At 36.2% G+C, this 27,083-nt stretch overlaps 3 protein-coding genes and 3 pseudogenes across 5 annotated transcripts; 3 read left to right on the top strand and 3 right to left on the bottom strand.

Annotated features, from left to right (window-relative positions):
* The first annotated feature begins 2,428 nt into the window (after positions 1-2,428).
* Positions 2,429-4,601, top strand: LOC148904273 (uncharacterized). 2 transcript variants are annotated; one of them, XM_089025465.1, is made up of 3 exons: positions 2,429-2,713; positions 2,914-3,139; positions 3,222-4,601. In XM_089025465.1, exons 2-3 carry the CDS (start codon positions 2,914-2,916, stop codon positions 4,556-4,558), a joined length of 1,563 nt encoding a protein of 520 aa, XP_088881591.1. In that variant the 5' UTR covers positions 2,429-2,713; the 3' UTR covers positions 4,559-4,601. The 2 variants fall into 2 exon arrangements, with proteins under 2 accessions (XP_088881591.1, XP_088881592.1); XM_089025466.1 differs by having other exon boundaries at positions 2,430-2,713; positions 2,993-3,139; positions 3,222-4,599.
* A 50-nt stretch (positions 4,602-4,651) lies between these two features.
* Positions 4,652-7,239, bottom strand: LOC148904272 (uncharacterized). 2 transcript variants are annotated; one of them, XM_089025468.1, is made up of 4 exons: positions 6,944-7,239; positions 6,550-6,743; positions 6,258-6,421; positions 4,652-6,066 (listed from the first exon to the last, which is right to left on the bottom strand). In XM_089025468.1, the coding sequence occupies exons 1-4, from the start codon at positions 6,957-6,959 to the stop codon at positions 5,091-5,093; spliced, it is 1,350 nt and encodes a 449-aa protein (XP_088881594.1). In that variant the 5' UTR covers positions 6,960-7,239; the 3' UTR covers positions 4,652-5,090. The 2 variants fall into 2 exon arrangements, with proteins under 2 accessions (XP_088881594.1, XP_088881593.1); XM_089025467.1 differs by lacking the exon at positions 6,944-7,239 and having other exon boundaries at positions 6,550-6,898.
* A 3,423-nt stretch (positions 7,240-10,662) lies between these two features.
* LOC116307661 (uncharacterized) lies at positions 10,663-14,007 on the top strand (annotated as a pseudogene).
* A 298-nt stretch (positions 14,008-14,305) lies between these two features.
* On the bottom strand, positions 14,306-16,193 carry LOC148904271 (uncharacterized; annotated as a pseudogene).
* A 20-nt stretch (positions 16,194-16,213) lies between these two features.
* Positions 16,214-17,891, bottom strand: LOC148904270 (uncharacterized; annotated as a pseudogene).
* Positions 17,892-18,218: 327 nt separating this feature from the next.
* LOC116288048 (uncharacterized) lies at positions 18,219-24,323 on the top strand. Its single transcript, XM_089025493.1, has 4 exons — positions 18,219-22,424; positions 22,517-22,608; positions 22,858-22,967; positions 23,586-24,323. The coding sequence occupies exon 1, from the start codon at positions 18,246-18,248 to the stop codon at positions 19,449-19,451; it is 1,206 nt and encodes a 401-aa protein (XP_088881619.1). The 5' UTR covers positions 18,219-18,245; the 3' UTR covers positions 19,452-22,424; positions 22,517-22,608; positions 22,858-22,967; positions 23,586-24,323.
* The last annotated feature ends 2,760 nt before the right edge of the window (positions 24,324-27,083 follow it).

Raw genomic sequence — 27,083 nt, 5'->3', positions numbered from 1 at the left:
ATGCACAACTTCAACAATACAAACACTTTGAAACTCGACGGACCTTGACTGGAACACGTGAATATTCTGCACAAACTCGAGGCTAACCCTGTGCAAATGAGTCTGTCGAGCTTGACAGCGCACCAATTTCACACTTTTGCAATTTTCTCAAAAATAAAAATACGCTGGAACATTTTGATATATTTTTTGTGATAGTCCAAATATGATGAATTTGACAAAGTGGTCGCTGAAATCCGATTCTCGACCAGGCAGTCGCTCTTAAATTCAAATTCTAAGTACAGGGCGAAAGAGGTACTACTTTTCAAAAGTCAGCCAAGATTTCTTTACTTTGTTTCACGATTTGACGACTTTTTTGAGTTTTTTAATCTCATATCTTGACACTACAGGAACCTAGCTTGGGATACCTGTAGATTTTTAAATGGCTACCAAGCTCGTTCCAAGGGCCCTCTCGGTCGACTACAATACTCAAGGAACGAAAATGCTAAAAGACAGGATGGACGGTTGTGCAACGTCTTCAAAATATCGACACTTAAACGGTAAGAAGCTGTTGGATTCCTTGTAAGACTGCTTATTTATAAACCTTAATAGTATTTCCTGAACTCTTAGTTATTTGATTTTGGCTTTCGTTGATTTTTCGAGGAGCAAACAAGTTGAGTTTCTTGGCGCCCTCGTGTCGGCGTATCAAACGATAAAATGCAACAGGTCTTACTTCTTAAGCTTATATAAGAGAGAAAAACTAAGTATTTTGGTCTTTAATTCGTCAATAGGCTATCTTTGATATATGATGGATGTCAGAGTTGCTTTTTTAGTTGTCAAATTGGCTCTTTAGTCAACTAAGAGAACCTCACTCCACGATCACAGAAGACAGACAAATGCGGCGTGGGGTCAACGAAAGCCCGGGAAAAACGAAGGACAATGAAATATAATATTTTACAATTAGACTAATAAGAGGCTGACTTTTCTATTTAACAATTAGACTACGAGTTCCAGTTTCTAGCTAATATTATAGTACTGAATTCAAAAAATGACACTAAAAACTTTACTGAACAAAACGACGGTCAACCGGCGGCACTTTTTTCAATACTAGTAATGTTTGCGAACTAGACTGGAAGTCTTATAAACCTATAATAAGTTTAGTTGCTCTATTTTTATAGCTTTTTGTCTTCATTATTATGGTCAATACTCTATTTTCGATATTTTTCACCTTTTTATCTGTTCTTGGGATCAATTTTCGGACCTCTGAGCTCCCATTGATTTAGATACAGTGAGCTCAATTCTTCAATTATTTTCTTATTTGAGAACAAGTTAATGTCCTTCAAAATGAAAACCATTAAAGAAAGCAATAAAAATGCACAAAATCTATAGTTTTCTTCTCTTTCTTCGATAAAAGTTTTTCATGACCATTTCACATAATGATGTTTTGATATCCACGCAGAGGAATGCCGGTATTTTCTATCCACCTATATACACTTTTGATCCACATACATACACATTTGATCCACATATATATCCAACATTTCTTTGAACTGAACGGAATTGTATAAGTTTTCACTAATAAATAGTTCCAGAAATCAACGGGTTTTCATTTTAATTTAGATGTTGATTTACTTTAGAAAAAACCTTAATATCAAGGTATGTGAAACACATTACAAATAATCAGTGAACTGAATGGCGTTTTGAAGGTGAAAGTCATTTCAATCCAAAACTATTTGATTGATTACAAAAACAGTTATGGTATTATAAATTTAGCTATTGATACTTCATGTCAAGATACAGTTATTAGATACTATAAACAAGAATTTAAAACAATGTCCTACTATTTAAAGCAGTTTGAAGGCATTGGTTTGAATAAGTCTGTGACACCAATGTATGTAATCATCATGAACAGCCAAGCACATAGTCCATAGTTTCCATTTATTATTTGATCATAATCTTTTACTTGTGACAACTTTTTAAACAAAACTCTTTTACATTTTGGATATACAAAGCCTATAGGACTTGTTATATACTTTATTTATATGTGTGGACTGAATGTGTATGTAGGTGGAACGAAAGTGTATATAGGTGGATGGAAAAGACCTGGATCGAAAAGACTGTGGATCGAAAAGACTGGTTACCACACAGAGAATTTTGTTTTTGTATGAACCATATTTTTATCTCGATGAAAATGATTTGGTAGCACCAGAAAGAAGAGATTATTACAAGGTTTGTGCTACTTCTCAAAAACCTTGAAAAGCCCTGAAATTCAAAACCCATTTTAAGGTATTAGGATACGAAAAATGGTTAAAAAAATGTTTTTCCCTTTAACAATTTTTTTTTTGCTCTTTTGCCAGTGTGAAATGTTATCTTTCATTTTTTTGTGAAACTTTTGCCAAATTTTGAATTTAAGGCCCAAATTTTTGAGAAAAACATAAATAGGCCCTTTGCAGCTAGTGGTCACGTGCTTGGATACCGCTTAGCAACACAAAACTGGAGAGCAAGCCTTCCAGTAAACAAAAGTTGTAATAGGTCAAGCACGCGTGGTTTTATACGATAGTTTCATCGTTCAAAACGCTTAATCCTTTTGCCCTATCTACAAACACAGTAAGATAATCTTAAATTCTCTCCTTTGGACTCGATTTTTGGTTCGAAGTAACGATATTCTTCGCGTTATCGCGAAAAAATTGTCACCGCCGGCCCGCTCGACGGCTGAAAAACATGGCGACTTCGCAAGGTATGTACTTCAAAACTCTCCTTTTTTTTGGTTTCTTTTCAATTATTGGACTTCTAAAATCTCTAAAATAACAGTTTAGATTGTGAATGGTGATCGATTGTAATTGGACGGCATTTTAATGGACGATTTGTTTATTTTTTGTGAGAGTGATTCCACGTCTAAAGTCAAGACTAACCCATGTTTACATATATTCGCTGTAGATGTTAGAACTCCCGACGAGCCATCACATACCAAGAAAAATTCTTCGTACTGATATTTTTATATTTATTTTTGTTTTAGATGAAGTAGAAACTCAAGACATCTCTATCTTTCCTTCCCTCACCTTCGATGATGTAGGGAGCTACGCTATAGAGAAGTCTGGCTGCACAAGCACTTCGAAAGCGTACAAATTTATGGCGGAACCAGGCTATTTACATGACGTTAAAGGTACTTGATAGCCAAAATGTTTTTTCTATTTCATTATGATATGAATGGCAGACAATTCACACTAATTTTTCCAATTTTTTAGTGATATATACCGACCAGTGCGTGAGAGTTAAATGCAAGTGTTACCGCTCAATGAGGAAGTCTGAACCACCGCACATTTTAGAGGTGTCAGTCCAGAACAACAATTTGACATTGCTGTCTGGGCTGTGCTCATGTGTAGCCGGGGCAGGTGGATACTGCCATCATGTGATCGGGCTTCTTTACTATTTAGCCCTTCTTAAGCAACTGGGACATCGGACATTGCCTGATGAGCTAACATGTACCAGCATGAAGCAGCGTTGGAGCATACCTAGAGGATCCAAAATCGCACAAAAAGAAATACAAGACGTGCTAGTGAAAAAACCCCAACTTGGCGCTTCGTACAGTAGATATATCAAGAGTAATTTGTATTCCCCATCTACCCAGTATCCTACCCTCACAAAAGAGCACTTTAATGGCTTCCAACCACCTTATCCTCTCTTTACAACCATGCTGCCCAATCAAGATCAACTTGGCAATATCCCATTTGTACAGAGCAAGTTTGGAAATGTCCCAAAAGGCTGTGTCCTGTCATATCAACAAAAGATGTCAACTGACTACATCATAAATGATTTTACTTGCACTTCTTTCCCAGAGCTTCCCCTCTCAAGTGCAGAGGACAGATTTAATAACAATGTGTCAATCTGTCTTGACAGTCGTCAACAATCTATATTTGGAACATTGTCTGTGACAACAGAGTCATCACTGAGAGTGCAGCAGCAAACAGTCACTCAAAGTCAGAGTGATGTATGGCACCTGCTCAGAAAAAAAAGGGTAACAGCAAGCAAATTTGGCATTGTCGCTCGCCGGGTGTCACATTTTGACACCCTTGTCAATCAGCTAAACCCCACCAGATTTGTACAAACTGCAGCAATGAGAAGAGGCATTGAACTTGAACCACATGCTGCCATGGTCTATGCTAGCAATGCAAAGGGTGGAAGAGTAAACCTCTTCCCATCTGGGCTGATTGTCCACCCAAAGTGCCCATGGCTAGGTTGTAGCCCAGACAGGAAAGTTTATGACCTTGATGCCGTAAATAATGGTCAGAATCCCTTTGGCTTGTTAGAAATAAAGGTCGTTAAAGAGGGGGAAACATCATTTGACAATGTGAGGTATCTCACCAAGGACCAGAACACTAACCAGTACAAACTGAAAACAACAGACATTTATTATTACCAGATCCAGTGCCAGCTTGGACTCACAGGATTAGAATGGTGTGATTTTTTCAGTTACATTGACGAAAATTTGTTTGTTTGCTCTAGAATTAATTTTGATTCAGTGTTTTTCCAGCAAGCAAAGGACAAAGTTGATAGTTTTTTCTTCAATTACTATTTACATTAATACACTAAGATTTTTGTTGTTGTTCTCAAACCATGGCCAGATTTCTTATGATAACAAATATTATATTATTTTTATTAATGACAAATCAATTCATAATCTTAATTTATTTTTTATTATATTTATATCATATTAGTATTATATTTATTTGTGCTATTTAGATTTTGTGTTTGTTCATTAGTTTTTTTTTTTGAGTTTTCATTTACAAACAAATTGAAATAGTTACAAAAAGCAATCCAAGACACATGATAAACCAACCTGCATTAAAGATTATCTAATGGGTTATGTAAGCCACATTAATCATACATTCACCAACTTCTTACAGACACTATGCCTCATTATTACCATTGGATAAAATAAGTGGGCCTTGAAAATTTGTAAGGAGGCAGGCTACAGTATATAACTGATTGACTGAACCTAAAGTGGACAATGGCACATCTGAATCAAAAAAGTGGTACTCTTTGACTCTTCTTATTGCCCTCTCGACATGAATTCTAAGACTTGCTAGTGTCTTTGTTTTTTGAACATCTGCGGCCTAGAATTGTTCCTGACTTTCAAGAAACGGAGGAATATTTAACTCTACCCGCTTCTCCCTAAGTAAATCTTCAATGTCAAACCCTTTGTCTGCCATGACTGAATCACCAGGTTCTAACAAATCTAGAATGCCGCTGCACCTTGTGATTTCCTTATCACTAATCCCCCCTGTGTAAAGGCTAGAAACGAAGCTAATAGCTCCATTAGGGGTAATGCCTATCAAACCCTTGAGTGTAGTATTACTCTTATAACTAGAATAAAGCTGCGACTGAAGTAGTAGGGAGGTAGGTGTTTGAACAAAAATCTCTGTACAATCTAAAATGACACGTGTGCTTGCATAAAGCTTTTTAAAACCTTCTGGCATAAACCTATCAACATCTTGCCTTGAAGGCCAGATCACTTGACTACCAAGAAGAAAATACAAAAAATTAGTCCATGTGATCAATTTCCTGCAAACTGACGATTTATGTATTCGGAACCTATGAGCTAAATCCTGTCCGAATAGACCTAGTTTGAGGCGTACACAAAACATAAACAATTCATCCACAAGAAGCATATTTCTTGAGTCTGGTCTACTTTCTCTTTCTCCAGAGGCATAACAATATGTCATTTGTGCAGCACATGGCTGCAAAAACTTAAAAAAGAACTGAATATGTAAATAGGATGGGAAACCTGTATAAAATCTTATGATCTCATTGTCTGTGCCAAATCTCTCAAGCCCAAATTTATTAAGTGCTAATTGTTCTGCAGCTTGCCTCTTAATGTCCTCAATTTCTTTTGCAGCTTCAACTTTAACCCTTTTTATTTCAGTGAGGGCAGCTGCAGTTTCATTTCTACTTTGTTCAAGTTGCTTTTGTGCATCTTGGAACTGTGCTCTGAGTGACTGGACTTGTGCTTGTAGGTCATCCATGCTGAAGGTTGTAGAAGTGCTGGGACTATTATCTTCATTGTCATCACTTTCATCTGTCTGAGTGTCTCTGTAAAAAGGTTTTGAAATTATGATGACACTCAGTTCACACTCAGTTCACACTAAATAAAAAATTATAAAAGACTAAATTATTAAAATTATAAAATTATTTTGGTTTAAACCAAAATAAACATCAAGTACAATTCCATCAGTCAAGTCTAAATGAAATGTATTGAAGTAGAAATATGTGATATTCATTACCTATCTACTTGTCGAATTATCTTTCTTCTTGCTTTGGATTTGGTTGACCAGTCAAAGATTGATGGTACAGCTTCTCTTTTTAGCAACTGACGTCCAGAATCAGTGGGAGGATTGTAATCTTCCTCAGTGAAGTGTTTTGAGCACACTCTGGTACTTTTGTTAACCTATTATAAATCAAATGTCCTTTTAATAACAATGTAACTGTATTCAACTATTTTTATCTTCATTACAGTTTTTTAAAGATCCACAGGCAATTCGTATTGTGCATTGATATTGTTAGATTCCTATATACCTTGAAGTGTGGGCCCACATCTCTTCGTATCTTCACCAGCCATTCCTTTTTCAATTGCTCATCCCTTGCACGGCCTGGTAAGCGGTGAAACTTTAAATCAGGATGATATCGAGAATCTCCGTTACACAAGGGAACACAACAATGGTACGAAGAATTTTTCTTGGTATGTGATGGCTCGTCGGGAGTTCTAACATCTACAGCGAATATATGTAAACATGGGTTAGTCTTGACTTTAGACGTGGAATCACTCTCACAAAAAATAAACAAATCGTCCATTAAAATGCCGTCCAATTACAATCGATCACCATTCACAATCTAAACTGTTATTTTAGAGATTTTAGAAGTCCAATAATTGAAAAGAAACCACAAAAAAGGAGAGTTTTGAAGTACATACCTTGCGAAGTCGCCATGTTTTTCAGCCGTCGAGCGGGCCGGCGGTGACAATTTTTTCGCGATAACGCGAAGAATATCGTTACTTCGAACCAAAAATCGAGTCCAAAGGAGAGAATTTAAGATTATCTTACTGTGTTTGTAGATAGGGCAAAAGGATTAAGCGTTTTGAACGATGAAACTATCGTATAAAACCACGCGTGCTTGACCTATTACAACTTTTGTTTACTGGAAGGCTTGCTCTCCAGTTTTGTGTTGCTAAGCGGTATCCAAGCACGTGACCACTAGCTGCAAAGGGCCTATTGTGACCGGAAATCTTCCATCATTAGATATACTTATCTGTCATCTCCCACATACCACAATCGCATGGGTACTTGGATAGGAGAAAGTAATTCGACGAATTGAGACATAACATATTTGAGAGTGCTTTTAGAATCAGTTCTTATTTATCTGTATTTATCTTTGAACGTTTTTAGGTATCTTTTGATATTTCTTGTCCAAAAAGAGAGATAACATAATTTTTTCGCCAATTCAGCACTGAGAAAAAGCAATTCCACTTCAATCATATTTAGACAACACGCCAGAATCGTCCAGAGAAATTTAAAATAGCTGAAAATGTAAGTGTTGGTTAACCCCCTTACTGAGGCATGGACAAATATCATTTCAAAGAAAATAATGTAAGCTGCAAAAAAAAAATGTATTTTAAAGATTTTTCATAAACTATGTTTATTCAGCTTTCAGAAAATGAATACTTTGTTTTTGTTATACTATAAAGCAGAGGAGGAGTGACTACTATCCCACAGTGCATTGCGAAAGCAAGTATATTGTCGAATTTTTTGGCACGTTGATCATTGTGTTCAAGTCACTGAAGCGTTTAGACCAAGAGATTTCTGTCAAAATATTCTTCAGAATAGAAGACTGTTTCAAATTTCTGCTCCTTTTTGCTCAAAAAGAAGAGTTTTTAAAGCATAGATGCCTCTTATTGAGCATCAACTTTCTTCGTAAGGCTTTTTGCCTGGGCTATTGTTTCAGTCTAACTTGAACATGGCGCTGCCCAAAGTAACACTATAATTATAAAGTCACGCTAAACAAAGATTTATTTCAAGAGAGTTCTAGAACCAAGCATCACATAGAATTAGAGAATTATGTTTTTTATTTAGCAAAATTATAGGCCATTCAAATAATAAACGTTCAGCTTTGCTGTGTTTCTAACAGCCTAACATTTTCTGATTGTAACTGGATGTCCGCCACTAATGGTCAAAGCCCGACTGAGGCAGTCAATGAGAAATTTGATTCAAGTTGTGTTTGTTCGACTTGGGTCATTCTGAAAAACAAAATGAAAGTCTATGTTAGAAACAGAGGCTTAAACAACCACATGACCAGTGATATTGATTCATTACTTAAAATTGGAATAGTTTCGATGGCGAGCGATCTGTAGTCATCAGCATGAAGCAAACGCTTCGTGACAACTATCTTCAGCTGGTAAATGTGAAAATAGTCAAATATAATGCAACATTTCTTGTTGAAAACCTGGGTCAAACTAAGTTCACTTTAAAGCTACAATGACATAACACATAACATGAGATTGACCCTCAAATTATTAAGTTATACATAGAGAAAGATACACCAAACTATCAAAAATAAAAAATCTCCCGAATGACAATAACATTGAAGAAAATGTAATATTATACACTCGTCTATTCAAGTCCAAAATTACACCAATGATAAATTATTATCTCCAGAACTTACTTAGTAATGCAGCAAAGTAGAAACATCCCTCGTTACTAGAATAAAAGCTATTTTCGTGTTGCCATTCAGTGAAGGCAGCAACTAGCCGCCATATTGATAATATCCAATCGCAAAGCACTATGGGATAGTAGTCACTCCTCCTCTGACTATAAAGTAAGTTATTTAAGTTCATGTGCGCAGTGGTCATCAACGTATCCTAATACCTTAAGTGCTCTTGAAATGCCCTTGAAAATAGCAAAGCTGCTGGATACTCCTTGAATAGTCCTTGAAATTGCTACAGTTCCTTGTTTATTATGATTATCTTAAACCTAATTTTTGTTGACAATTGAAGGGGTGAAAATGAAAATGGCTTTGATGCCTCAAGTGAATTGCATTAACAGTCTGCTGTGTGTTCAAGCAGAAACTTTAATTCCACTTTGTCACTGTGAGGCTAATTTAATTGCAGCTTTTTTTTTACAAGAGCATGGTATTTTTTGGCACAAATATATATTTTTGGCTTTGCGGGAAGCTACGCATCCTTTAAATGCGTGTGCTCAAGCAGAAATTTTAGTATAATATGGAATAAAAACCATTGCAGTATTATGAAACCATTGTGTGCTCAAGCAGAAAATAATATAATATGGGTACCGTTGATTCCATGGATACCCCCCTCTTGATCTGCCACTTCATTGACAGTCTCAGTTTTCATAAGTATTTGGTTTCAATCTTACATTTTCATCCTTCTGTTTTCTTTTTTTCTTCGTGCTGATAACCTCTTGTCTGATGAGTACTAAATCTATTCTATCTTATAATGCGTCGAGCTGAAATAAGTCGCTGGCGGACTTGTAACTCGTCCGAAATATGAGGAAAAAGCCTTGGATGCCAGAAAAACTTTCCCGTTTTCCTTGATCTTCCATTCTCAAACTTAAAATATTGTTTTCTTAAAAAGGAGAAAAGCTTGAAAAACGAACATTAAATCCATATTTTCGTCTAAATCTTTTTTGACAAAAACAGAATGTCGATAGGTCGTAAAAGCAAGTTTACCTGTAATGTGAGGTTTGTTTTGGCGTGTGGGATTGTAAAGGCGGAAACAAACCTTGACAGTGACCACCTATCATGATTGTAAAGCACCTTTGATTATCCATATATAACTGAACTGTGCAGTATAAATCATAAATCATCTTATTTATTGCTGGAAAGAGTGAAGCAGGCGCTAATGTCAAAAAAAAATCGACAAAGTGTCCTATCGATTTTCGAAGATCTTTTTCTTAAACTGTCTACGTGCACAAGAAGACGACAAACAAGCAGGCCATCAGCTTTAAGCAGGTAAGTTCTAATGGCCCACCTGTCATTCAGTGATTGGATAAGAAAACAATTTCAGTCCTTCATGAGTAAAATGCTTAATCTGGCTAGCTCCAGACAATTCTAAGAAACACAGCAAGTCTCAATGTTTACTGATTCTCTTCATTTAACATTTTCCTTTAAAATCGACCAGGAATTTCAAGCTTGGGCTGCCTGTGTTTTCACAATACGCAAGACAACATGCAGACTGATTTCATCGTAAGATTTCGATTGATCACAAGAAAACAAAGTTAAAGAAAGAACACCCACTTATTTAGCTACAGATACCAATGTGTTGCCACTGTTCCTCGTCTGGTAACGAAAGAATGCAATGAGGAAAAGAGACCTCAGGGTGCACAACGATGCTACAAGGAATAATCCGGAGAAGAAAACCAAGACATCACAAAAAATGGCTCTTTTTAAGGCCACATTATGGTAGGTGTTTTATTGTAAAATGATTTTTTGAAAGCAGTCCACCCCCTCCAGGGGTGAACCACAAAAAGGACAGATTGCTACAAAGGCATCGCGTCCATGGGGTATAGGGACTGTTGACCAGAATCTGTAAAAAAAGAATGTCAATAATGTAAGTATATATATAAATTCTAAGTATAAATGCATTAGATGTAAAAGATAAAAAAAGATAAGGATTTATTCTTGGGGATTTACAAGGGTATTCCATAGTTACTGGCCTGTGGCCTCAGAGCAAACATGTCCACAAGGAACAAAGGCATGAGTTGGTACCAGTTCTCCTTTATAGAAAGCTCTTTCAATTCCAATTTGCAGTATAAAGCTGCTTACCTGCAACCAATCAATCAAATTTACAGTTATGACTTATCAAGTATCATTAACAGCCAGTGTAAGGAAGCCATGTCGGCAAGGTCTCGATATGGGGGAGGGGGTAACATGAAACTGCAAAGCGCGGGAAAAAGGTTTTGAAAACAAAGCTGCGCTGCGTACGTGACCAGCAGCGTTCGAATATTAAGATGTTTAGAATGCAATCTTTGTTTCTGTTTTATTACGCCAACCTTAAGTGCACTTTTAAGTCACATTCGAAAGAACCATAGAAACGAGTCCAATTTTCATGTCCTGTGTGGTATAGATGGTTGTGCAAAGACCTTCAAAAATTTTCTCTTACAGAAATCATTTTATTCGCAAGCACAACATCACGAATGATACACAAAACGATTCAGAAAATGATGACTCTGGTGTGTTTGAGTGCTCTAGCATTAGTGAAGCTGATCTGACGAACGAGGAGGGACAAGAAATTTAAGGTCGGGCAGACAATGGACAATTCGACGCACAGCGAGAAGCCGAAGAAATGAAAAGGGCAAATGCTCTTTCCCTGCTGGAACTTAAAGAAAAGGGTCAAGTGCCTCAGACAATTATAGATAAGTTTGTCCAATCTTCCACAGAAATCGCAAGAAACAGCATTGCAATGTTGAAATCTGGCTTGACTCTGCTGGAATAGATTTCGGTGCCGTTCCCGGACTTAAAGAACTGTTTGATGAATCAAATTTGGCAATGAATCCATTTCCTGATATCGAGAAGGAACCACTGCAGTATAGATATTACAAGGAACATTTAAATCTTGTTGTAAGTTGTATGGAATGGAATGCAGACCATCTTGGGAATAAAAGTACTGCTATTGACAGAATATACGCCTAATTGTTTTTATGTAAGGGTGTATTTGAACTATTTCCCTTTTTTTTAGGAGCAAAAAATAATTCTTGGAAGATATCACACCAAAGTAAGACGAGGCCATAGACTTAAAAACATCCAAAAAACCGATGATGCCCTCTATATTCCATTACTTGAGTGTCTGGAGCAACTTTTAAATGATGACTCTATAGTGGAAGAGGGAAAGAAATAGTGAGTTAAAAAGTGTAAAAAACAAACCTTTTTTCAAATAAATAAAAAATCTCGATTTTGGGTTGCTAGTAAAGTGCTACCTGGCCAGCTGTTATGTATACGAGGGGGAAAGGTGGGGGGGATTTTACCCAAATTTCAAAGCCCAATCACCCAGCTTGCAGTATGTTTTTGCCCAATTCGATTTCCCTTTTTTAAAATTATTATTTTATTATCCCAGTCCTGGAGCATCTAGTCAGTGTTTGTAACACACATCTGTAATATTGTCTGACTTATACTTGTACATATACATGAATATAGGTAGAAAACCTGCATGGAAGATATGATGATTTGCTGTGTGATTTTTGTTTAAAGATGTTTTTAAAACTCACCCCTTGTTTGGAGCTGATCCATATGCACTACAAATTCTTCTTTATTTTGATGAGCTGGAAGTATGCAATCCCCTTGGTTCAAGAGCAACAACACATAAAATAGGTAACATTAGCCACATGTATGACACCTTAACTGTTGCTAAGCAATATCTACACTATCTAATTCTGCATCGCAGTACAAATTGATCTCAAAAATGAGGCTGAGATATATTCATTTGTATGAAGTGCAAGATAAATTATTAATTCTTATAAAACTATAAAACAAATATCATAAGTTACTGCGTAAAAGTGAAATGACAACAAAAGAACACAATAGAAAAGAGTTAACTAGCTTGTATAAGGCTGGCGTGTATTTCACGGGTTTATGAAAAACCACTCTAATTTGAAATAAATAAAATAAGGACAAACATGTTTATTAATGTGCTGTATGTATTTCTTATGTAGGTGCATTCTATTATACAATATGAAATATAAAACCAGAAAACCGTTCACATTTACATACTATTCAGCTTCTTGGACTGCTTCCCAATAAAGACATAAAAAATTATGGAATAGATCCTATCTTGGAGGCCCTCATGAGTGATCTACATCTTCTAGAAAGGGTAGGTCTACATATGCAATGATGATAAATGTGAGACATTATTTTAAGCTCTCACATTAAAAATGAATTAGGAAATAAAATTTTACTTCTATGATATCTTTTTTTAAGGATGATGGCTATGAATTCACTATTGTAGGAGAGCCAAGATCATTCCGGGGAACTATTGCTCGGGGGACAATCTTGGGTCCCAACTTTTAGGTGGCTTCAAGCAGGGCTCCAAGTCACATAGAAAATGCAGAGTTTGTATGGGTGATCCTGAAGCAATCAAAACATATGTATGCAATATCTAAAATAGTTAATTGAAATATAATTCTCATAATTTTTCTTTTCAGAATATGTAAAGCATTTAATGTTTTTTATTGCTTACTTACTTTTTTTCCAATTCCATGAGGGTAACTTTCTTCTAAGAACTACAGAAAGCCATAGTCAACAGTTCCAAAGACTTGAATTGGGTGAACATTTCAAAAAGACCTATGGCATTAATCAGAACTCAGTTTTAAACAACTCCTTTCTATTTTACTCAAAAAATAGAGTCAAAACTACTCTGGTTGTTTCCGTCAAACATTAATTGAAAACAGTTTGGTCTATTTTCTTTATCTAAAAATTTAAATTTACTCCAGCATTTATAATGTACTCTTATGTGCTAATGTTGAACTGTTCAACATTTCCATAGAGTTACTTTTACTCGGAGGAATACAAATTACTCTCGGCATGGTTAAAATAACTCTCTTTTTAGAGTAATTTTAACTCTCAAGTTACTCCACTATGTAGAGTAACTTTAACTCTTTTGGTAGAGTTATATCAACTCCTGAAAAATAACAGTGTAAAGTAGAGTCAACGTTGCCTAAAGTATACGAGGAGTAAGCACTTTTTTACTTTTGAGTAGTCTTATTCATAGTATTATCAATATTTATTTAAAACCAAACCCTAAAAATACAACTAATTCCTTTAATGTTTGTTTACATTGGAAGTAGTTCATTGAATGTATGAGAAATTGTTTATCCTATTTATCATTGACATTGAATCAGTAAACGATTTAAATCAGTAAAAAGCACTAAAAAGGTGAACAGCAATTTAACAATAATAAAACAATGGCCGATTCAATTGCTTTGCTTTCAGTAAAAAGCACTAAAAGGTGAACAGTAACTTGATAATAATAAAACATTGGTCGATTCAAGTGTTTTGCTTTCATTGAAATGTTCATTTAATGTTTGCGTATTGTAATCATTTATCTTATTGATGATTTTCATGGAATATCCGCAATTAACTATGAAAATTGGTAATCACTTAATGGTAAACAGTAACATAACAATATAGAACATTGGTGAACAGAAGTGCTTTGTTGTACAAGGAGTTCAATGTTGCTCTATAATAGTATAAGAAAACGTTTGGTGATGACTGTTCGTTCAATTTTCCAACAAAACGGCTTTGATTACAACGCAAGTATTCTTTATATACATTACTTGAATGTTGTCAAGGAAATCTGAAGAAATTCGGCAATATTGTTCTCCTTTATCGTAACAACTTCTGGAGTTAAAAGATGTGCCAATATCTCATTTCCAAATTTAAGGAATATTGGATCGTCAGTGTTATGAAGTTTAACTTCTACTTTCAAGGTTAATTCAAATGAGCACTTACCTCCCTTCATTGTACTACATCGTTTGCACTTCACAATTTTAGTAGTGCTTCCTCGGTGAATCTTTCTGGAACATTTATTGCATTTCAAATATTTCTCGAAGTGTTCGATTGTTAGAAGTTGTTCGATTGTTAGAAGTTCTTCAATGGTCGCCGTTCAAGTTCTTTGTTATCCACTAGTGGGGTAATTAATGTGTTTTCAAGAGTGGAGAGTTTCTTAGATTTTGTTCCACACGCACATTTAAAGGATGCATGTGGTAAACTTCTCCAAGGGTGAATTTGTCGATGTTTTCTTCCCAAATGTCAAACGGAATAGATCCAGTGTTGTCCGTTAAAACGCCATCTTGCAACTTCAGCTTCTCGTTGCCGACGACTACGATGTTTTTTTAAATGTATTGGTAAGGCTGTTGCATTTTAATTTTATCATAAAAGAACAGAGAATACATGTGCTTTGATCTTTTTGTAGGCTAATTCTAATTCTAATACAGGTGACGCAATAAGATGGAAAGGATATCAAAACCCCTGTGTTTTCACCGTTGTTCAGTATGATATCTCTGAGAATCGATTTGCTTTGAAATACTTCAGACAATACTCCGTCTATAGTGAAATTCTACTCATAGAATCCCAATAAACAAAACTAATACGAAACAATGACACAACACTCCTTTGTTTGGCACAATGAGAAGTTTAATCCAACAGAAGAAAAATAAGGCCTGGTTATAAACTTCTCAAACCTCCAAACCCGCCAAACAAAGGAGAGAAGTGCGCATCGTATGTGCGACTTGGAATTTACACGACATTGAGAACTCTAAGTATGATTTATAAGCCTCTGAAGCCCAGTCCCCATACACTTGAATAAATTCTCCCGGTATTCCCGTCTTAAAGGCCCAGGTGGTAGCCCCTCTTCGAAATGAGTGACCGCGATATCTTTGTGCGTGAGGGATTCCCGCTAAGGTCAATCTATCGCGAAACTCTCGAATAAATATCGACTTTGTTAGGGCAAATGACTGTCCTGCTGAGTCCAGTAAAACGAAGGCAGGCATGTGGGGTCTGGAAGGGATAAGCTTGCACATAACATGATACAAATGTACCGGACAAATGGGTGACCCAGGGATAGGTAACAGAGGAAGTGAATGAACTCGTTTACCGCACTGCATCGTCTTAGACCACGTAAAGGAGCAACCCCGCTGAACATCTGCTTATGTCCTCTCTACATAAATGCACCTGGGATCAAATTTCTTAAGTGACGGCGGGACTATGTTAGACACCCTAGCAAAGAGAAAAAAGGTGAAGCTGAATGCGCACAACAAAACAACATCCCGTTCATTAGAAAAGTCGCAGTTCTTAGCTATGGTCAACAGCAATTCAGGGGTGGCTGGCAGGGCACGGACTGGAATATGCCGAGCCAGGCGCTCTATACCCCTAAGGGTAATTTTGATCTCGTAAGATTGGAACTGCGACACAGATTCCCCGAGGATAATGTGTAAAAGCTTAACACCGCTCAAATAATTGCGGACAGACTCCGGTGTCATGTTACGAGATAGAAACTGACAATATAAGGATAAAACCTCGGTTAACACCGGAATGGCACAAAAACTAAAATAGTTACAAAATAAGACGTAAGCACGCCATTGCGTCCTGTGGTTCTTCTGAGTCCCTTCAGCGTAAGCTGACCTTTGTGTCTTTTGTAGGTCGCGCTTGAGAGTCACCATCTCCACATCTGTAAGACAAGTCAAAATTCAATGCTGAATAAGAATAAATCATTTTCTACGATAATATCTGTCATGACTGCTGAATCTGTTAACTGCTTAAACTGTTGCTCAGCCGTGTGGTTGAGATGCCAACGCGATAAACAATCAGCTATGTGATTGTCGTGAGTTGAAAGATGAATAGCGCTAAGCTGAAATTGTCCCAGCGCGGTACACAAGCAGATCTCCCTAACACATTTAGCTAGCATGCTGTCCTTCGTTCTCCCGGAATTTAGAACCGCGACCGCTGCTTCGTTATCGCAATACACTGTTATGTTCAAGCCCTTCCATCTGTGACCCCATAACCGTACTGCCACCATAACTGCTATCATTTCCAATTGATGGATAGGCAACTGTTCCTTCAAGATAAATTCAGGAAACTTTGCATGAAAGTAAGAGTCTCCTGCTAATCCTCCGCAACCTGTCACACACGCGTCGGTTGAAAATACTTTATCTGGAGCTGACCAATGTAGAGACGGGATAAGAGAAACTCCGTTATATTTTCGTAAGAATCGTTGCCACCACCGAAGATCTTTATGAAAACCTGAGGTCAAACGTGTGCGATAGTGATTGTGTTTCAACGAGCATAACAGTTCCAACATCCGATGAAGAAAAATCCTGCTCGGTCACACACATTTTGAAATGAATACTAGCTTGCCGAGTAAGGACTGCAATTGTATTTTTGTACAGCTTGTTTTATTCTTCCAACCGTTGAGCAGTTCTTCGATCTCCTTAATGCGGGATTGCGTTACGGACATTGTCATCGCTATAGTGTCAAATTGAACCCCGAGACAAATTACCGACGTACTTGGCGGGCATGCTTTTGACGTTGACTCCCTGAGGCCGAGGTCACCGAGCAGATTACCTAGGGAATTGTACGCTGTCCATGCTGTGTCAGGTGACTCGATTCCCATAAAGTCATCTAAATAATTGAGAACATTAAACCCGTGTTCCCCACATATATCACTGCATGAAATAATGGATTCACCATAGGTGCAAATATGAAGTGAATTTCGCGGTCTATATTTGCTTCAAATTCGCGCTCATCGAAAAAGTGACTCAAAAATGATGTTTGATGTGAATGTGAATTTAAGGAAAAACTGATGCAAATGTATATCTTTGCATCATTTTTCGTCATGTTTCATAGCCTTTGCTAGTATCATGTTTTTCACAGTTTCACGCAACTTTGCTTTAAATTCGCGCTCTTTGAAAAAATGGCTTGAATATGATATTTGATGTCGATGTGAATTTAATGTAAAACTGATGCAAATTGATATCTTTGCATATGTATCCATTATGTTTCGTAACCTTTGCCACACAGCTATACATAACTTCGCTCCAAATTCGCACTTATTTTTTAAAAGAAAAGGAAGAGAATATTATGATATTTGATGTAAATGGTAATGAAAAGCATAATTGATCTAGTATCCCCCCCCCCCCCCCCACCACCACCACCCAAAAAACCACCCAAAGACGTTTGTACGATCTTGTGTGCATAATTATATATTTTAAAACAATTATTCACTGAAGGTGAAGTTATATAATAGGAATATCACAAGACATTTTAGGGACCACAAGCACGTACTGGTGGATATGTTTTCGTTAAAAATCTTACTGAATCTTTCTGCCAAGAGGTTTTAAGCTTCTAAGCCGGCAAAGCATCCTGGTCCGGGTACGTTTGTCCACTGCCCATGGTCCTTTGCGATCGTTTTTATATTGTCCGATCCCGAGTCGACTACAACTAGCACGCGGAGTGTCTTTTTACGAAAATAAATGAATTCCTCTAATGACACGCAAGGTTTGAGACGTTCTGAATTAATAACTGAACGGTAAGTTGATCTATATTTAAAATGGATATCAGAAAATATTATTAAAACATGTAAGCTAACATGCATGCCATACCATGGTATAAAAGATTATGTAACTTATAATATATAGCTTATTCTTTGCACTTCAATGGAATATTTTCGAAAAATATGCTGTTCATATGTATAATCCCCTTTTATATTTTTGTTCATGATTATCTTCAGGTTATCTTTGAAGTTTGAAGAGTTTAAATGCACTGATATCCACCACAAAGATTGTGTTTTTACTGACTTGGTTCGGGACGAGCTAGTTTCTTCGTTTGGTAATGTCAGCTACAATGAACAAGGATTTACAGTAAGTAACGTTTTCAAGCGATCAGTACGAAAACGAAAAGGAAAAGGACGAAAAAGTATATACTGTGGAGTTCGAATAAAGGATACTAGTAAATCAAAACAAGAATTGGAAGACAGAATCGAAGATATCACGAAAGTGCACGAAAGAGAAATCAAAAAAAGGAAATTTGCAGAACATGTTGCTAATAATTACTACGAAGAATGGAAAGCTGAGCGAAAGGCAAAGGACAAAGCTCTTGAAAAACTAGTTTTTATTACCACATCTCATCTCCCAGATTCTTTCTACATAAAGAATGAACTTCTTAATTTTGAATCGAATATTAATAGTATCATTGGCTCTGGTGTTTTTGGAACAGTGAAACTGTGTCAGTACAAAGGCAGCTGTGTAGCAGTTAAATGCTTGAAAACAGAAGAATCAGAGCATATCTCCAAAGAGGCTGCACTTAAAGCCATATTACATGAAGCCAAAGTAGTGCTCAACTTGAAAAGTCATGAAAGCATTCCTACACTTCTTGGTGTCAGTGTTGATGAGAAGCCATTTAAAATTGTCATGCAGTTTTATGGTATTCAAGGTCAATCCATCTCATTGCTGTCACTATGCAAATGTGATGACAAATTGATGTTAAGTGAGGAACAGTGGCATACTCTTTTATATCGTCTTGCTAAAGCAGTTGATCATGTTCACAACTGTGGTTATATACATAATGACATTAAAACTGACAATGTCGTTTTGTATGAAAACAACTGTCAATTTTTGCCAGTTTTGATTGATTTTGGAAAGAGTTGTAAACGAGAACAAGGAAGTGCAAAGCACCTTAAAACTGAAGAACAAAATATATATCTACAGCGGCACAAGCACATTGCCCCAGAAATTGTTAATGGAAGCCATAAGCAGTCAATTTACAGTGATATATACTCTTTTGGTTATTTAGTGTATAACATATACAAAACCACATGCAAGACTTCATTCAAACTGAAGAGAATAGCCAAAGAATGCTATAAAGTAAAGGGATGGAATTATCGTGCTTCATTTGCCAAGGTTTTCTTGATACTGGAGTCATAAAATATAATGTAAATTTAAAAGATGTATTAAGTTTTGGCTGTTGTTTTAGGTGTGGAAGAACCAATCCTATGAGATCTGAAGCTGAGTTGCATTAGAAAGTAGTGAGTGCTTTTATCATGCACTACACCACCCAATGCTTCCCTGGCTAAAAAATACCTCTCAAATCCTATTACACCTGGGTCACATGTAGGGCCGCTACTAAGAATTTCCTAAAAAATACCACCAAACAATTAAGTCCTTGAACATAACAGTAGACTGTCAACAACCCTTCTTTACTCAATTTTTAACTTTTAACTTGTTCCTTCAAACTGCTGAGACTGTTTTTCCTTTGTTGTGCACAACTTAGGTAATGGAGACTAGGAAAAGAGGGACTGGACAACACCCTCCAATTTGAAAGTTAAGACATGAAAAGAATATTTTTGACGCTTTTCTCATAATTATATTTTTTCAGCTATATAATATAAATATCGAGCAGATATTAAGTGGGGGCTTGTTGGTGCTCCAATGATTTTAAATGTTGGTTGTTATTAGCTTTATTGAACAGTATGTTGCAACCATTATCGTTGAAGTGCAACCCTCAAAGTTTGAAGTGTCGTTCGCTGACTAGTTTCAACAACAGTCAATCATTGAACTGAAATTAAAAATAAACAATACATTCCTTGCTTGATACAAAATATGAAACTGAATTAATAATTTTAGAATAATATTATTTTTTAATAAAAATGATAACAATAATAAAAACTTTAGAATATTAGAAGAAAAATTAAAATCTCCCTCAGAATGAGAATTTATTGTTGCTTTTCAATTTCAGTTATTGAATTCACGGTCGGTGAAATGCTAGTCGGCGCGAATGGCACTTGAAATTTAAGGGTCACACTTCAAAGATAATGGTTATAATACTGTAGATTACACAATCATATGTTTACAAAGTTTGAATTGGGCTAGTCAGACATCACAGACTGAACACATATTGATTGCTAATAAACTATATTGGAATACTGTTGATAGTACTAAATTTTTCCAGTGTTATAAAAATTTGTTAGTTCTTTCTAATGGTGATGCTTGTTTTTTTGGTATAATAATGACGACTATTGATTAAGCTCCTATCAATGTCAGATATGGTCTAGCAATTCGAGTACAAAAATATGAAGAGAAAAAAGAAGAACATTAGGAAAGTGTCTAAACTGTTCTTATACCTTTCAGAATAATGAATAATTAATTCAAAGTATATGTCTTTTCCAAGCTATAATATCAAATACCTTCATTTCTGCTGCTCAAAACAGCCTGAAACTGGCAGAAAGGGAGACATTGTTGTGTTCTCCTCTAATATGAATATTTCAAAACTGAATGGTACATCACACCAAGTACTCTATTCTTAGGTGTTATAATGAACCCCTTTATGCCAAGTCAAAGCAATTCAATATGAAGGAAAAGAAAAAAAATTAAATCTCATGACATTTGGAACTCTATTGTTTTGTCCCCCACAATAAGCTTCCCCCCAAAGTGCTGCATTGGATCTATTGACATTAGGCATGATTTTTTTATGAACCCTCAAAATCTCACCTGCACATGTCCTCCCCAGTAGTAAAATAAACTGCCCCTTATGTTTAAATTTAATGGTAACTAAAACAAGATATGAAAATATCAGCATTGCAATTTGCGTGGCAAGGGGCAAACAACTAAAACATTTTCATTATTAAGCACCTGAATCGCAGGTACAAATTTAGCATGAATTCTTTGCAATGGTATAAAATCTGCAGGGCCTTCTATTTCATAGTGGTTATTGCACCACACTTGCAATGGTGCTCCCAAAGCATCTCTTCTTGGGTGTACTTGGAACCATCTGACTTCAGCCAAGATACAGGTTTCCATACAACCATCGACCTCTACATTCTGTCTTATAAAGTGTGTTACTACTCCAGGTCGGACTTTAGTACCAGAGGTATCTATCCTTCCATTTACTCCACACCATGCTGCTAAAATAAACCCAGACCTGCTCTTTCTTGTTCCACTTGACCCAAATAGCTCACCAGCTACATTTATACCAGAAATCCTTTCACAATGGACTGTGATAGAAGATTCATTCACTTTATCTAGAAATGTGCTGTAGGATTTTTTGAGATAAGGAAGAGAGTGTATGTCAATACTGTGTTTAAACATGGGTGGCAAGCAAGTGATATGTTGTTTCTGTTGTACAATTGTCCAAGATAATCCCTTCCTTACTGGGCCAAGTGAAAGAAGACTTTCCTCAATGATCAAACTTGAGGAGTTACCACATGTTGCTGAATAGAGAGTTCCTGTATTAATGGGATTCATTTTACTCATAATTGGTTTGAAGAGATCACTGTATAATGTTGGTAGTGGTATGGCTTTCACAAATTGTTCAGATAAAAACTTCCTCATTATCTGGATTTCAACGGATCGCTGATTGGTCGAAAATTCTCCAAGAATACCATTATATCTTTCAAAACTAAAAAGCCAAAATGAATATACTGGACCATAGTCTAATATGCACTGAAGTATATGTGTATGTAAATGCATATTAGGAGTTACCTTGTCCTTACCATACAACTTTTCATATTCTGTGCAAAAATTCATGAGGTAGAGGTGTCCCAATTTTGTTTTGGTTTCAGTTATGACAGGAGTACACAAAATGCTACAAGCTAAAACAAAATGCCGCCACACTTCTAAATCATCCTCAGGCAAAACATCCCAAAGAGCAAAGATGGAGTAAATGATTGTCCATGCTTTCCATTGATCTGCTGTAAAACCACCATAGCTGTTGAGAATTTTCTTGGGTATGTTGCCCACCACATACATTTCCTTATAAAAAAGGTCAATTTTAAAAATTCATAACTTCATCCGTATTTATTGGATTTCCTTCAAAATTTCAAAATTTACTAATTTTAGGATGCTCTTTCCAGCTATGATATTTTGATGACCAGAGAAGCAATATTTGAAATGTCACGCAAGGTGTGCAAAATCCCCATTGATTTTGTTATTATTGAAAGTGGACTTTTAGTAACTGGGTTTTATAAATTCTCTTATATAATTGTATCTTTCAGCTTTGACTCCAAAGAAAATGCATCTGTGAATGATGCCATTTCAAGAGGTGTTCAAAGCACAGAGAAAAACTATCCATCAGCACAGTTAAGAGGTTTGTTTGATTTCATTGGGGGGGGGGGGGGGGGAGGCTGGTGTTGCATTTTCTGACTAGCATGTGCTGCTACAGAACTGTCTCAAGCATGTAATTTAAATTTAGATTACTTATAACTCCCTTGCCACAAGAGGTTTTCACTGGTTTCTTTAGATACCTCCTTCAAAACCAGTGCTGTTCAAGCAAACCCCACAGAAAGAGCACCTTTCAGGGATTGAGTAATCTCCAGTGATTCCTTTTGGATTTCAGCTGCAATAAGGACACATTTTAAAACAAAAAAACGGAGGTACGGAATGGAGAAAAAGAAGCTTTCACAGCAATATTTAAAGGCCCAAAGAACACGAAGCAGACTCAACACAGTAAGTGTATCTGCTTAGTTCATGCTTGACACATTTTTCATGGAGTTTTATCCTGGATAATTGCAAATTCAAGGTTTTATATATATTGTCCCTGATTTAGAGTGAATCCATTAAACCTTTGCAAAAGATATCAGACTGCTGACACTAATCATTTTCTTTTGTGTCTATTTGACTATGACACTATTTTTTTTATGGGTGTAATGTCTTCAGTCTATATAACTAGATATGCAGGGTTTCCACTGTCAGGGAAAAGTCAGTGAAATCCAAAAAAAAATTGTTCAAAGTCAGGTAAATTTGACTCTGATAAGTGAATTTTTGCATTTTACCCAAAGTCAGTGAAAAGTCAGGAATTTCATGAAATCATTTTAAATTGAGAATTTTTAGTTGGGCTTCCTTTGGTCTAGCTACCATAAGAAGATATTAATTACGGTATATTATTTTTCATAAAATAAGTGTCCACTGTGGTCATTGAAAAATGGTGTTTGGTCAGAGAAAAGTCAGGAAATTATATTTTACTGGATGATCACGAACCCTGATATGTTAGTTCACATGTGTTCCCCATCCCATCTCCCTCAGTTGATCTCTTTTAATGAAGAAAAAATGTCTTTTACCTTTCAGAAACGGCTGCAACGGCAAAAGGCTTTGAATTCTTCCACGTCCATACCAGAGGAAGAAAAGAACAGAATAAGAGTTGTTTTATCAAATGACTATATGTCATCAGAAGAATCAATGTCAGATCCATCTGATGTAGAAAATTCTTCTGGCAGTGAAGATGATGAGCCACATGAGCACTCCAAATCTAAAGTGCTCATAGTTAAAAAATTAAACTGGAGAAGCACAGAGCTCTCTAATATTTTTCATAAAATGGATAGGAGAATTGCAAAGAAAAGAACCCCAAAGGGGAAATCTATGTTGATGCAAAGGAAGCAAGGCCCAACCTCCTCCAGAAAAGCCCCAGAAAATGCCCCAGCTTGGGTCTTAAACAATGAAAATGTGGAGTGATTTTTTAAACATTTTTAAAGAAAAAATTAACAAAAGTGATTATATCATATGATATGACCTGTACAGCCCTGTTCAGATGTGGGTTTCTATATTATATATAATAGAGTTCATACTTAATGTATGACAAATTACGATGGCCAGAGAAGGAAAATATTTATATCTGTCATTTAACTGACTTGGCCTCAAGCCAAATATTTCCCTCTCTGGTTATCCCACTCAGTAAATGAGTACCTGATATTTTAATAGTATTTTTTTCCTAAAATTTAAATTTTTAAGGCATTTCAAATTTTTGAGGTTTAAAAAATGGGCTGGTTCCAATGTAGGTATTTTTATTATAATAATAATAATATTTTTTACAATTTATAAAGCGCTTATACAGTTCTGCTCTAGGCGCTGTGAAAAATAAAATACTATATAAATATTTATAAATATAATAAATATTTTATGATTTTAGAAGAATTCTGAAACTGGATTTATGTAATGAACGAAAGTTTAAACTTAGTTATGATAATACAGTTAGTTTAACATGGAATTTCATTGAGTGCTGAAACATTTTATCATAGAAGTTTAAATAAATTTTTTTCAATCCTTATCAGTTATCAATGTTATCATTTCAAATTTGAAAAAATATGATTTTTGCTGCAATACATGGCTCATCAAATCAAAGGTTAATATGAAATTTGCTGCATTATGAGGCTCATCAAATCTAAAGTGAATATGAAATTTGCTGCATTATAAGGCTTATCAAATCTAGAGTGAATATGACATTTGCTGCATTATTAGGCTCATCAAATCTGAAGTGAATATGACATTTGCTGCATTACGAGGCTCATCAAATCTAGAGTGAATATGACATTTGCTGCATTATGAGGCTCATCAAATCTGAAGTGAATATGACATTTGCTGCATTATGAGGCTCATCAAATCTGAAGTGAATATGACATTTGCTGCATTACGAGGCTCATCAAATCTAGAGTGAATATGACATTTGCTGCATTATGAGGCTCATCAAATCTGAAGTGAATATGACATTTGCTGCATTATGAGGCTCATCAAATCTGAAGTGAATATGACATTTGCTGCATTATGAGGCTCATCAAATCTGAAGTGAATATGACATTTGCTGCATTATTAGGCTCATCAAATCTGAAGTGAAAATGACATTTGCTGCATTACGAGGCTCATCAAATCTAGAGTGAATATGACATTTGCTGCATTATGAGGCTCATCAAATCTGAAGTGAATATGACATTTGCTGCATTATTAGGCTCATCAAATCTGAAGTGAATATGACATTTGCTGCATTATGAGGCTCATCAAATCTGAAGTGAATATGACATTTGCTGCATTATTAGGCTCATCAAATCTGAAGTGAATATGACATTTGCTGCATTATTAGGCTCATCAAATCTGAAGTGAATATGACATTTGCTGCATTATGAGGCTCATCAAATCTGAAGTGAATATGACATTTGCTGCATTATGAGGCTCATCAAATCTGAAGTGAATATGACATTTGCTACATATTTCTATGGATGTTAAATATAGTGCTAATATATTATTTCCCTCACATTTTCTCCCTAAGGGAAATGTGTAGCAAATGTGGTATTCACCATCTTCACAACCTATAGCAAATATAAAGTGAACATCGTATTTGCACTGTCGCAAATATGGGCAAATACAAGCAAATATGGTATTTGCTTAATATTTACATCATATTAATCCTATAGTGAATCCGATATTTCATGCAGTGTATATGACACACCGGACGTGGCGCGCTGACAAGCCATAGCCGCGCTTCGAAGTCCCATGGGTAGCACGACATCAAAATACAATAAGTCATACCATCGAAATCCTAATAAAGGATAATCTCTAGGATCTATTGGGAATTGACGATAAGCCTTCCTTAGAACACGTTTGTAGATGAGACATCCTGGTCCAGATTGTTGTATTAGCTCCGCTATTGTATCAACCGAGGGATATGTCAGCAAACAAGGTTCCCCGTCATAGGTATCAATAGGAATGCCCGTATTAACCGATGCCCGTAAGGGCCAACTGAGATCCAGAATTATTCTCCTGTCATCGCTATCTGTTTTTGGAACTGAGTTTAAAGGCGAAACCATAACTTGTCCATTATTGAACGGACATGAAAGAAACGGACCTGCTACTGTTCCCTTAATTAACTGCTGTTGTAAATAGCGAGTTACTTCGATGTCAAATAACAAGGCGCCGTTGTGATTTCGCTTATCGCCCACCGGAAATTCGAAATTTGAGTAATCATAGTTAACTGGCCATCCAAATTCCAATAGGTCACAGATAACAGAGTCATGATAATTACGCAAAAATAATCTCCAAGTGGACATTGATAAATTAGACGGCACTGGTATCCGTGCTCCCCTGTAATTAGGAACCGAGAATTGCGATACGCGCTCATGAAGACGTACAAAATTACAACCTTTTGTCGACTTTTCACGTGAGACTCTTTCCTGAATGAGTACATTGTTAATATCCTGTAAGAGGTCCTGTGTTGATATATCCTGTAATCTATCATCTTGCAAGAAATTGTCCTGAAATACATTGTCCTGAAATACGTTGTCCTGAACTGAATTGTCCTGAACTGAATCGTCCTGAAATGAATTCACGTTATCAATGTTGTCCTGAAATGAATTGTCCTGAAATAAGTTGTCCTGAAATAATTTGTCCTGTTGTTCAATTCGAACGTCCCGTTCATAAAGTTGAATGAGTCATCCAGGAAAAGATTTTCCCGTAGGCAGGGGACCTGCCGCTTCAGCTGCGAACAACGGGCATTCCGCTGAATACTCGGAGTGCTTTTCAATCTTTTTGTTTGATGTCCAACACTTAGCACATATGTGTTGAACCCACTTTTGAACTCCCTTTATCATCCCGTAGTGGTCCTTGTTGTGTTGGCATTTACTTTTGTTGAAGTCTCTACAAAAGAGAACACTTCCCGTCTTGACATCGCGATTTGTTTTGGGTCGAGCTTTGACTTTTCCAATCAGAGCTTGTTGCTCCATGTGCGAGAAGAGTCGCTCCATGTGAGAGACCCTCGTTCGATCTCTAACAATACAGTGCCATGAAAGTCGCGCACTGCAC

Source organism: Actinia tenebrosa, unplaced genomic scaffold (genome assembly GCF_029948245.1).
Source record: "Actinia tenebrosa isolate PJP-AT-01 unplaced genomic scaffold, QUT_ActTen_1.0 utg344__unscaffolded, whole genome shotgun sequence".
Taxonomy (NCBI): Eukaryota; Metazoa; Cnidaria; class Anthozoa; order Actiniaria; family Actiniidae; genus Actinia; species Actinia tenebrosa.
The sequence above is the reverse complement of the archived record's forward strand: the minus strand, read 5'-3'. Positions and strand labels throughout refer to the sequence as shown.

Coding starts and splice junctions, on each gene's coding strand:
- LOC148904273 (XM_089025465.1), top strand. CDS start 2,914: ATGTTAGAACTCCCGACGAGCCATCACATACCAAGAAAAATTCTTCGT. Junction 3,140..3,221: donor CTATTTACATGACGTTAAAG/GTACTTGATAGC, acceptor CCAATTTTTTAG/TGATATATACCGACCAGTGC.
- LOC148904272 (XM_089025467.1), bottom strand. CDS start 6,825: ATGGACGATTTGTTTATTTTTTGTGAGAGTGATTCCACGTCTAAAGTC. Junction 6,422..6,549: donor ATGTGGGCCCACACTTCAAG/GTATATAGGAAT, acceptor GATTTATAATAG/GTTAACAAAAGTACCAGAGT. Junction 6,067..6,257: donor ATAATTCGACAAGTAGATAG/GTAATGAATATC, acceptor ACCTTTTTACAG/AGACACTCAGACAGATGAAA.
- LOC116288048 (XM_089025493.1), top strand. CDS start 18,246: ATGATTATCTTCAGGTTATCTTTGAAGTTTGAAGAGTTTAAATGCACT.